This window comes from Taudactylus pleione, unplaced genomic scaffold (assembly GCF_031769625.1).
Source record: "Taudactylus pleione unplaced genomic scaffold, aTauple2 ptg000074l, whole genome shotgun sequence".
Lineage (NCBI taxonomy): Eukaryota > Metazoa > Chordata > Amphibia > Anura > Myobatrachidae > Taudactylus > Taudactylus pleione.
Window position 1 is genome coordinate 2,538,921 of NW_028284476.1, and position 13,043 is coordinate 2,551,963.

Here is a 13,043-nt window from a genome sequence, read left to right on the forward strand (position 1 = left end):
AGCTCCACTCGGCACCGTCTATACCCCCTACTGTCTTGAAGTCCTCCAGTGTCCCCTGTGGAATCGGAGAAAGGGATTTATCGGTAAGTACCAAAATCCTGTTTTTCTGCCCTTAGCGCAGCGGAAACAGCATTGTGCTGGGAAGATTAGTTGGAGAATGTCCTTTCTCGCGACTAAACTCACTATTTAATGCACGAGGGGCGGGAGAACGGGCATTTTCCGACCTAATGGCACGCTGAGTTGAATGGCTCCGGGAGCTCCCTCACCGGGGGGGCGATTCAATTCAACACAAATTGAATTGCGCCGGAAGCATGATCCCGGAGCTATTCAATTCAGTCCTCTGTGTGGTCGGAGAATGCCGGTTATCGCAGTCATCGCGCCTTAACAAGGGTGTTAAGGCGCGGTAACCGGCATTCTCTGACCAAAGTGCCGGGCGTGCGGCTGTTAGCGCCGCGCTATGCAGAAAAACAGCCGCGCAACCGGCACTCTGGTCGGATTTCTCTCCGCGTCCCCAGGGGGGTGCGAGAAGAAATCCTTAGCGCGCCCAAACAGCGTGGTGTATTGAATAGCGACGAGAGTCCCTCCCGTCGCTATTCAATAGTGCATTGAATTGAATTCCCACCCGGGCTATATAATCGTGTTCAATTGAATCGAGCCAAGTGACTAATGTGTTTCCTTTTGTAGACGTTCTTCTTGCTTGTTCATTGAATTTTCAAGTGATCTTATAGTGGGGATTGTAATCGTAGGGTATTTTGGATAAGTGCAGATTTTTTTGCAAGTTTGCTGTGATTTAAAAAGTGTTTAATTATAGGTTTGGCCTATCACGCTACATTCACCCCCCCCATAGAGTCAGCGCTAATGGGTCATACTGAATGTTCTAGCTCAGCGGGCTACTCGCTCACAGGAAGATCTGGAACCGATCAGAGCATACTGTAGTTCCAGTGTCTGCTGGGTTAGCACAGTGGGTAAGAGCATCAAGTAATTCATGTCTGTATTTCATTTTTCTGTTTTAAGGTAACCCCTGCTCTCCTTTCTGCAGGTCCACACACTTGGAAGTCCTTCCCAGTGGCTTCATGTTGGCGATCTCAGCATTCCCTTACCCTGAGGAGGTTATTTCATGTCCTGCCGCTCATCGCCTTTCTGGTTCTCGGATCTGATTTTGAATTGCTCGAAGAATCTCTTAGGCCTGACATGAGCTCCCAGACTCACCCAGGTAGGTTCCTGCGGCTTTCTCGTGTGGCCCTCGTCCTTGCATATCTTAAATTGAATATATTGGGAGTAAAGCGGAACACGCTTTGTAGGAAAGCATCGGGTGGTGAGAAAGTCCAAGGAACTTTTTTTTTTTTAAAGCGACATTTCAAAGCTGCCTCTCTTCAGATTCTAATACTGAAGGGGGGGGGGGGGGGGAGTTCATGAATTAAACAAAATTCCCGTCGCACGTCATTTGGTAGAATAATAAACACTCTGCCTGAGGTATGGCCACAGAACAGATGGCTGGAATACGCTGAATGTGTTTGTTTAGGTATATTGAGTATTTTGAGTTTCTAAGCACTTTCTTTTCCGTGCTTACCTCTAGAAGTCTCATTAGCTGTAGACCAGATTGTCGCACTCCCCTCTCAACACGAGTCACTGTTAATATTGTACTAAACATCGTAAAAATGGTGTATATGAAAAATGTGCCACCCATTAATCCTGACCCCTCCCCCGCTTGCTCCTAACCGTTTTCCGGGGATTTTGTTGCATATGGTAAATCAGTCAGGTGTTGAAAGGGTTTAATGAGGGGGTATGGGCGATTTAGGAAGAGGTCAGCGTTTTTAGAATCCTCAGCTGGTATTTTAAGACCGAGGACAGAATCCCATGCTTTATTTAATGGCTGACTTGTGATAACGCTTCTCCGAGCTTCTGTTCTTTGCTTGTTTGATGCCTTTTGATCCTGAGAGCGGTGAAGCAAGATCTATTTATAGATGGCTGTGGACTGACTGTACTGTGTTGTATCTGTCCTGCTTTCATACAGATTTCGTATGTCCCTCCCATATGCAAACGTCTGCTCTATGCAGTATTTCATTCTCATTTGTAAAAGGCTCATGTAGCCTGAGCTCAGTTACATTTTGTCATATATGCGGTGTACTGGTATTCTCTGTGACGCTTTTTTTTTTTTTAACTTGACAGTTCTTGTGCTTTATTTGTTGTGCTGTATCTGTTAGTGCGTAATTGTGTCCAGTTGGCCTGTTTTGTGCGTTCGTATTTGTGATGTGTTTTCTTGTCAGTAAAGCCGCATACACGCTACACGATGTGTGTATGCGGTGATATCGTCACTTGCCAATGCCGACCAGGGACGGAGCATGCCATCGCTCACAATAACCCCAGGTTGGGCTGTATGTACAGCCGACTGGGGTTATTATTGTAAACGACCAGCAGGAGCGCGCATCGCTGGTCGTTTTTCACATACACACTAGCAGATATGTTGAACGATTGAATGATCACTAAATCGTTCAAAATATCGGCTAGTGTGTAAACGGCATAATACGCTATGTTTGTTTGTTTTTTTTAAATAGTTTTATACCTTTTTTATTTATTTTTTTAGCCGTTCAAAGCATTCTTGCTAATATTTTCTTAAAGCACTATCAGAGATCAGGGGGCTGTGTGTGTGTGTGGGGGGGGAGGATGATCAAGGCTCCAGTGCTCAATGACGCAATTTTCGTCATCAGGCAGTGGGGGTGTGGCCACGTTGAAGCAGTTCGCCAGGGGTCATGTCACCACTTCACCGGGGAAGTCTGCCGATCTGGGAGGCAGACATGTTCTGGACTGAACCTTTACCCATCGATTCTCTAGGGCAAAGTGATTAGCATTCAGGTACTATGCGACCCATGACATAGCGAGGTCAAGTGATAGACCGCTTCTTCATGAGCTTTGGACCATACTGCAGAACTGCCTATCACTGAATGCAGGTGATGGTTGTGAGTGGACAAAATGTAGAAGCCTAGGCGCCGAAAGGGCCTTTTAAATAGCCATGGAAGACCTGCATTCATTAACTGGAGAGTAAATTATTCTAAAAGGTTGGTTAAAAGCAGATATTTCTTTTTCCCTCTCTAGTTTTTACTCTAAAGCCAGGTACACACTTGAGCGATGTCGGGCCGATATGCTATTTAATAGCAACATATCTCCTACATCGCTCAGTTTGTACGCATGATTGCGCGCTGCTGCGGTCGTTGGCAACAGTTACCAGGTTTGTTGTGCTGCGCATCAAACCTAGCGATATCACTAGCGGCCAGTGCACTGTTAATGAACAAAGTCGTCCAGTGTGGTCACACAATCGCCGTTCACGGGCAACGAATGCCCGTGGCTCCAGTGTGTACCCAGCCTAAGGGAGATCGGACTGCATTCTCATTTGTGTACAATATTGTGCCCTATATGCTTGAATATTACGTCTTATAACATAACGTAGATGCACAGGTCGATAACCAAGCCGCGTGGTCTACAAATCTGATTACCATACTGTTCAGAATGTTTGAGAGGCCTCTTCATGTTGGTTGGTTTTGAGTGCAGGCTTTTTGTTATGTAGTTTTTATTATTCTAGGATCAGAAGGGCCACATTGAAAGGCCTTTATTTCGTGCTTTCACTTGTACTTCTCCACAGTAAGGTAGTAACGTCATTCTCCTGACTGATCACCTTCCAAGAGGGATGTAATGACGCTGCTGGCCTCAGGCAGTGCTCTCCTTTCCCTTCGCTGTAAAGAAAGGCGTTTTAGGAGGAAAGAGTTGTCAATGAATGACTATTTCCCTAAGATGTGTAGAGACAAGATGCACTCACATAGGTGTGGCAGAGGTACAAATGAGTGTTCTTGGAAGGCCCGTAGGATTTGTAAAAGACAATTGTTAATTTTTATGTGCTTTAAATCATGACATAAGCTTTACAGTCTGAATAGTGAATCTGTCTGGATTCTTTTCTACAGCTAAGGTTGTGTTTTGCTGACCACACATAGGCTCATCTGGCGGTTCAGCTTGGGAGCGCCGGGATCAGTCTCCTATTGGACGAAGTACAGCTGGCGGAGAAATCCGATCTTTTCCAGCTTGATCGCTGCCATTTAGTGCTGTCAGAAGATGACCAAATGTAGGGGGGGGGTGGGGGCGAGTCAATTTAATGCGATACTGAGTAGCGCCAGAAAGGAGTTCACAGAGCTATTCAATTCACCGCGCTGTTAGGTCCGACTAAAGCCACTTAAGTTGGAGAATGATGGTTTCCGCGTCTAAAGCTGGGTGTTTAGTCGCTCTAACCGGCATTCTTCGACTAAAGTGTCGGTCGCGAGGCTGTCAGCGTCGCGCTAAGCCAGAAAACAGCATTGCGGCCTGAACTTAAGTCGAGTTTCTACTTGAACCCCAGGAGGGTTCGAGCAGAAATCCTATGGTTGGCCTTAACAGTGCACTGAATTGAATAGCTTCGGGAACGCCTTCCTGGGGCTACTCATCGTCGCGCTGAATTGAATCGCACAGATGACACAGTCTAATCTTTCATACCATTTTGCCTGGTTACAAACAGATCGATGGCAATGACAATATAATGCATCAGGCTTGTTATTGAGCAACACATTGTGCAGTTGGTCTCTGTATCCATTGCATGCAAGGTTCCGTAACGGCTGCAGAGCCAATATGATCCTATCAAAAGCATTCAGATCGGCATTGGGAATTGCTGAAGCAGCAGTCGACCTGTGCGTGCACCGTTCTGAATGGCCTGAAATGAACTAATTTTTGTTTCCCGTTTATGCAGCAAAACTAGTTGTCGTCCTGTCACTCACATGTTAATAAAGCTGTTGAATCGAGACTGCTCCTTTTTGGAGTTGCCGGACAGTGTGATATGGGGTGAGACAGCAGATCTGACCTGGAAGTGTCAGCAGGTGCAGACACTCTCCTTACTGCTAAGTCGTGGCCTGAAACGAGATTCCTGACGTGGATCAGATTCACAGACACCGGCTCCATCTGGATATTTTTGGAGCCTCAGTTTGCGTTCCAGACTCTGTGGGAAGTATCATGGTTAAAGTTACAGCTGGGTTTTTCCCACAGGTTGTTAGAGGGTTTGTCTTTCACATCAAAACAAGCATGTACTATTTTCTACCACAACAAGGTCTCGGGCACTTGTGTAAGACGCAGGAGGCAGGTGTTATGCTGCTGCAGGTGCGATTGCCCCCTGTGAATAACCATGCAAAGGGTCTTTGTGTGCTACAGGGACAGTCAACGCTTCACAATATACGTCCTTTCAGGATGTAACTTTTGTGAATGTTTTCGTCAATGCAATTCCCTAAAACGATATTTCCATCATCATGTGGCACCTTGTGTTCTGTTTGAGATCTGCACCATTTGGCCTGTGGAATGCGTAAGTGTGATTTTTGGATGACAATTAGGCATATGAGGTAATGTCACCAGGACACACCTAGATTTGTCTCCGTGGTGAAATGCAGAATGTTCCAAGATTTCCTGTACTGTCAATACAAGCCTTTCTACGCCAATATTAGAACCATGTCCCTTTTTATTTTAACTCCTTTGTTCCTCATCCTGCTTGCCCTAACCATGCCCAAGTTTCACTACCACGTCAAGTTTCACTTTTTTTTTTTTTCTCTAATACAGAGGTTCCCAAACGTGGTCCTCAAGGCGCTCCAACGGTTCAGGTACTAATTAAGTCACCTGTGGTCAAGCATGGATATCCTTAAAACCTGGACTGTTACAGGGCACATCCACTAGCAGACTGTAAAAAGACAGCACGATTATGATATTGTAATCGTGCAGTCGTTTCACAGTCTGTGCTGTGCCTACACTGGTTGACCAGTCGTTCATTGTAGGCACCCTCCCTTATCCCAGAACAGGGCCAATCTGTCGTTATCGGCAGATTGGCCAGCATGTTCGGGCGATGATAGATGTCAAAAACAACCAGCGGGAGCGCGCATCGCTGGCCGTTATTGACATTAAGCTGCCTGATTTGTGCCTGATTAACAAACGATTGAATGATAACAATGTTCTTATCGTTCAATCGCTCGAGTTTGGGAACCTCTGCCCTAATACATTAACCTGTATATGATCTGTGCAGAAAGCATTTGGGTTCTTGGTAACTGTTCATTCACTAAATGTGCTAAGGTTCTTTATATTGTGAGCTCTTACGAGCAGAGCCCTCTACCTTCTTGTTTCTCTATACTTTCATCTACTCCTTACTCCCCACTAAAGCACCTAACACTTGGTTACTTTGCTCTGTTGCTTATTTAGGTGTTATGGTCACTTATGTAGCAAAGTATATTATCCATGTCCTTTTCCTGCATTGTATTGTATTGTACTGTAAATCACTGGTCACACGATTTTTTTTGTTTATATACTCTGTACGGCGCTGCAGAACTTCTGTGGAGTCATATAAATAAACTATAATGATAATAATAATAGTATGATCGCATGCAGTCAGAAAATGAATGGTCGATATGATCTAGGCTCTTTACCTAGCACATTTAGTGATGAACAGTTACCAAGAAACCAAATGCTTTCTGTATTGTTTGTTTAAAGGTCACAATTTTTTTTTTTTTTCTTTTCTTATGTATCAAATAAGAAAATCCTGTTTCCGTATGTCACTGCTGCTTGTGTTGTAACTGTAGAAGCTTTTCCAGAAGGGGATTTTTTTTGTTCTTTTCGTTCACATCCTATTCAGAGGGGAGTGGGGGGGGGGGGGGGGAAGCTTAATTCGACCCTCCTCCACTCAATAATCCTTGTTTTTCTCCTGCATACTGTAGGTGCTAAGCGTGATAATATGTCATTATGATGTCACAGCCTCACGAGCAGCGTGGGACGAGCCAATTCGCAGCGTTTATATTAATAGTTCTCCCTCCTCCACCTCACTCACATCGCACTTGCTTGCGTCAGACACCTCCTTCCTTTCCCCCCTCAAGTGTCAGCAGGTATTTTACTCCTCACCAGTACAATACTTCTATAAAAACAGCTTAAGGTTTCTGAAATCACACCAGGTGTTCCTTTGTGCAGCGTGAACTGCAGAAAATACAGACTCGCAATGTTTGGCTATATTGGATAGAGACTAATTTTAATGGTATAAGAACTATATCTTTATTACATGTTTTATTAACCTTTTGCGTGCAGCTAAAACCTCTCGTAGCTCTCCAAATGGTTATTGATGGCCTTAAATGTATGATTATCGGCTTTTTTTTTTTTTAAATAAAAATCTACTGCTGGACAATTATGTCTGTGACCGTCTAAAGCTCGGGTGCCACACTGCCCTGTAGAGTAAATACTGTATACATGGCTTGTTGATAAAATATGCAGTATGTGGGGTGCCTGTAATGTGATGGATGTCAAGGGGGTTATATTTAGCAGTGTGTCCTAAATGGATATTTACTTTAACAAATGTATTTAATTTTTATGGATGCAGAGCCATTCTCTGGGCTGAACCAATCTACAACTCCTTGTTATGACCTACAGACTTCATTCATCTAGCCTCAATACGCCACGCAATGCGACTTGCCCGACGTGAGTGAGCCGCAAGGTCCTTTGCTAGCGTCTGGTGTAACTTGCAATACGATGTAACTAGGACGCACCAGCAGACTGTGCTGATTAATTTGATATGTGACACTTGTATCTCTGTGTGCAACTTAAGGTCCGGCTCCTGCACGATGTTGGCGGTACTGTGGGCAGCCAAGCACCGCACCGATGCTCGGTTGGCTCATCACCTTTAGGCGACCTGAAAGTCTGAACGTCTAGTGTTCAGACCTTCAGGTCGCCGAGGTGCGGTGCCCGTACTGAACGTCATTCAGTGCAGGAGCCGGACCTCCTATCTCTAAACATGCCGAACCTGGCTAGCGTCGTCAGGTTGACTGGCATGTTCAGTAGATAGTCGGGGACGGCAAGGACCCAGCATGCACGCGCATCGCTGGTCCTTGCCAGGCTATCCATTCCCCGACTTTGTGAACAATGCGACCAAAACCTCCTGGGTAATGGATAGGCCCCTTTAGTCTGTATATGAAGCACAATGGAAGTGCGGCCGCTACATTGTAGCACTTAGTATACAGATGCAGGGACTCGGGTGCACACAGATATACGAGTCAAATTAATCAGCACAGTCTGCTGGTGCATCCTAGTTGCTTCACATTGCGACTAGCACGTATTTTGGGCAAAACGATGCCCGGCGCTAGTAGACTCTGGTGGGACCTGATTCGCCGAGAGGGGCTTTTCAGTGTGACTGCAACAAAGATCATCTGTAATGACATTGATTTGATTGAATTCAATACAGTGACTGACGCGCCACACTTCGCAGGTTTGGCCCCTCATCCCATGACAACGATGTTGGGGGTACTGTTGCTGGCTGACATGTGGGCAGCCAAGCACCGCGACGATGCTCGGTGGCTCATTACCAGTAATTGGTTTTGCCCCCATTGAAGTATGAGGCACTGTGTGCCTCTTGCCTCAGTAATGTGACTGAATCCTAAGTAATAGCTTGCAATCACTTCTGTTCAACCTGCAGGATGGCAGTCAGTACATGTGATGGGCAGTGTAATATTGACAGTGGAATGTGATGAATGATAAATATAGAACAGTGTAACTACAGGAAGTGTATCATCTTTTTTTGTGAATTTGTGTAGCAGGAAGTGTAACAAACTTTACAATTGGATACATGTGAAGGGTTTGTTTGCCCCTTTAATATATTTCTCTATTGTGGATTAACCTGCTGTTAGCTGGATGGATGAAGATGGGCCATGGGGCTGCCCACTGTTAACACTTTACTCTGCTGTTCAAACCACTGCTCGGTTCACAGGCCTCCAGTAGCTAGTTGAAAAGAATTCCTCCCTCCTGATTAATTTCAGGCATGCAGTGTGGAGTAGCTCTTGCGTCAATGGATCGTCATCAACCGCTGGCTGTCTGGATGAAACATAAACACAGAGCCAGACTTCTACCCAGCTGAATGTAGGCCAGAGGTTGTTAAAGAGTTTTAAAGCTGCAGAATGGGATGATCATTCTGACCAATATTTTATTTATTTTTTGTTCTCTAAATGCTTTTTTTTTTTTTCTCCCCGCACCAGATATATTCAGCATTGTGACTGCTGTTGCTCTTGGTTACATATTGAAGATCCTGTGCACGCAGCAATCCTTCCTTCTCCCCTGTGTATTACTGGACCCGTCATGTGATTTGCCAAAAGATTTTAGGATGACGTTGTTATAATGCCAGGGTCAGTCCATCCTGGAGTCTAGTGTGTCCCCGCTTCATGCTCTGGTATATAGATTAAGTGGCCTCTTGGCATTAGAGGATATTCCACCACCTTTAATATTCCTGTGAATGTGCCAATGTCTCTTGTTCGTATCTAAAACCAAAGGCTCTGGAGCAAGATCCCTTGAAAGAAAGCATTAGACTCTCTGTTGCCCAGTGCGCCTTGTCATCCAGTCTGTCCACCTTGGCAGCGCCGCTCGCTGCAAGCACTATTTAGGCAAGTGCCGAATCTGTTCTTGTGTTTGATTGTCTCCCAGGGCAACGGCTCCCGCTGGAAATTGTGTTTTGCAGGAAGCCAGCAGAGGAAATCTGTTAGATAACTGGAATCAGTAACCCGTTTACAACAGACAGCAATTGCGTATTTAACTCCTTTTCGGAATTTGTTATCATTCCGTTTTTTTGTTTTGTCCAATCACCAGATGTATCCCTGGATCTTTTCTGGATGGGTCCCAGCAAGTTCTTGGAGTGTGGCTGTGTTTATTAGGAGTTTGAAGGCCGCTCGGTGGGTGTGCATTCAGCACGCTTTGAACAGCCTACTCTTGTATGACTTGTTTAATATTTACGCACTGTATTTTTAAAGCAAGTCTAAAAAGAAAAAAAAAAAGCCACCGTTAACGCACACAAGGTTTTCTTAGCCTACTAACTTTAAAGATTTTTGTCTTAAGGGGCCCCAGAGCTTGAGATTGGCACCTACCGGTTTCCATGGTTGTAGTATAAAAAAATCGACTGGTTCTGAATGACAACTGGGACGTTAGGTCAACATGTTTAAAATGTCGACTATTTTTCAAAACGTCGATATTTAAGTTGTCGACACCAGAATGTTGACAGTGTTTTGCATATTTTAGCCTAGCCCTAAAAATAGCAGACGTACTGTTGGCATTCGGATATCGACATGTGAATTTACATTTTGCTTATTGACCTTTATGTACAGGTTGACATTCTAACCGTTGCATTCAGAACCCGTCAGCTTTCTCAATGTCTGCATTCTGACCAGATACCACTTTCCACATTACTTAGTAGCGCCCTGATGCTTGGTTGCTAATTGATTGATCTACACAGAAGAACATTATTGGTCCATGTGTATGAGCAAAAAATTGATCTAAAAAAAAAAAAAAAAAATTCTGAGCAAATATTAAACAGCTATTTGCACTTCTCGGTTTGCATAATGCATATTTGTCACAGAGCGACTCTTGTGCTGCACAAGTCAAAGGAAATTAAACGATGGATGCACGGCTGCCGACAAGGTTCAAACAAGCATGTGTGGATGTGACGGGAGTTGCACTTTCCCAGTCTCCTTTTGCTGCTCGCCCTGCCCACTGATAAGCGGCTTCTGTCAGATTTGGACATTCACTTCTGTGGCCACTTCGGAAAATTAAACTGAATGCTGAATCGTATAGGGAATAGTAATCTAGACAGTGATGACCTACAGTGTCTTGGGGTCCTGGGTGACACTTGAGCTATCCCAATCGTATGCATATTGGCAATGTTTTGTGCCCAAACACATTGCAATGTGTGGCACCTTTATTATACTATGGGCAGAGTATTTTGCACCACCCTAAGGTAATCTACTACTGTATGATCAAAGATGTGGCTTATTACACTTTAACTAGTTGCTCTGTGTTTAGGTTAAGGGAATTGGCAATGTCTAGTTACTAGGAGAAATCTGGCTTCATACTCTTGGGGAACAAATCAATTAGTGGCCCTGGTAACGAGATCCTGGCGTTCTGACCGTTTCTCCGACAACTTGCAGGCACCAACATTGTAGATTTTCCTCACACCGCAGGGAAATCGGCGATGTATCTTTACCGTAAGACTCTGGGATGAGCGAAGCTGAATATTGCGACTGTCTATGCCCTGGAATTGAATACTGATTATGACGTACTCCACCACGTGGCAACAGTCTCCAGTGGAATGGCATAGTTGGCGTGCTAGAAATGAATTTTAATGTTTCAGGTATATTGATCAGCTTCGTAGTGCAAATATTATTATGCTCATTCAGCTTTAATGTCCGTTTAGGAAATCTAGGCCACTGGTTCTAATCTGAGAAGCAAAATGATAGATCCAAAAACAAACCATGTTACCGAAGTAGATGTCGCTCACCATTTAATTCCTATGGAGCAGTCAAATTAATTTGTTAAGGCAATATGAATACATATTTACCATACAACCTATGGAAACATGAGACTAGAAGGTGTATAATATAATAAAGATTAAAAACGTGTATAATATAGGAATATTTATTTTTGACCATCGTTGGATCGGCCTTAGGCTTGTGTTTGACGATGGAATTGGATTTTCAACAGGTAAAAATGTATCTGGTGCTTAAAATGCGTCTTTCAGTTCCATATTAGAACATAATGATCCTGTAATTTAGCGGACTGCCTGATTTGCTACCGTTCGTGTGGCCAAATGAATGAAATCGACTTCTAGTGACAACTGCTTCACTTGCTGCCTCAACTATACATAGTATAAAATAAGTCTCTGGTAGGCATCTGTCTGTCTTTCTGTCTGTGCGGAGTAATCTCGAGAACCACTGGATGGATTTTGATGCAGTTTTCACTATTCTTTTTTTCAATTATTTTTTTTATTGAATCAGAGACATATATGCAAACAGTTAAATTCAACAATAGGTCAAAAAAACAACAAATTCATTTGCGAGTACAGAACAACATGTACTTTCCATTAGATTTGACAAAAAGTCAAAATATATAACATACAGTACATAAATATCACTGCACTAAAAATATAAATAAAAGTAATATAGGTAATCTAGTTGAAGGGTGCATCGTGTGGGAAGTCATCACTGAGTCACTGGGGGATCATTGTCAAGTAAACGTAAAAGGTACCACGAGGAATTGGAAAAATATTTAGTGAGAAGTTGTTGAGTAGCTAATGGAAGTGTGGAAAAATAGCTCTCCCAAATTTCAAAGAACCTTTCTACCCTGGATTTTTTATCCAAATAAGCTTCCACCCAATCCATTTGGAACAGATAAAATAATTTCTCCTTAAATAGTAAAAAAGGGGGTGTACCTGGCTGATTCCAAACCTGTAGGATGGTTTTCTTGGCGGCAGCACTGACTGGCAACAGTAATTTACGGCAACCTTTTGTCAGTTTTCACTATTCTATAGAGCATTTTGTAGAGGAAGGTTTAGGACAGGCATATGATACAAAATCGGACGTCCAAGCTCTGCCTAAACCGTTACAGATGCATCGCAACGATGGGCTATTTTATACCCTGTAGAGATTGATACGTATTATCCGGTTTCCCCAGAAAAATTGATGTAAGGCCTGTTTACTGATACAAAATATCAGATTTTCTCTTTTATTTTTAATTTTTTTTATTGTTCCTATTTAATTTACGTGAAAATTTATTTTTTAATTTCAAATTCGATCCATTCCCGGTAAGAGTCTGCTTTGGCATGACAATAAATACAGCACAGGGACAGATGCATAATGTGGCTGGAGTTAGCTAAGTAGATACTGTTTTTCTCATGGATGACTTTACATGGCCCTTTTGCGCGTCACGTCAAAACTAAATCATTTTCGTGTTCACGTTATGAGGAAAAATGACCGTCGACTGCAAGGGAATCTTATAAGACCTCTGTTAAAAAAAAAAAAAAAAAAAAGACTTGCCGGTAATTCAAAATTGCTCCCGTGCGAAGCCAGGGCGGGTCGCTAGTATCTGCATAACGCGTCCCTGGTCATGTTGAAGTTTACGATTTGAGGAGCAGCTTTGCATGTTATTATAGGGAGCTTGACATAAAACATAGGCTGGGTAATAATTATGAATATTAACTTCCC

General features: G+C 43.5%; 1 protein-coding gene across 3 annotated transcripts in view; it reads left to right on the forward strand.

Annotated features, from left to right (window-relative positions):
* HDAC4 (histone deacetylase 4) overlaps window positions 1–13,043 on the forward strand; it is a 165,275-nt gene that overhangs the window by 32,685 nt on the left and 119,547 nt on the right. For all 3 annotated transcript variants that reach the window (XM_088467756.1, XM_088467758.1, XM_088467759.1), the window contains exon 2: window positions 1,040–1,213. In XM_088467756.1, coding sequence (XP_088323882.1) covers window positions 1,192–1,213 — 22 coding nt within the window. In that variant the 5' untranslated portion in view covers window positions 1,040–1,191. The remainder of the gene's footprint in view (window positions 1–1,039; window positions 1,214–13,043) is intronic.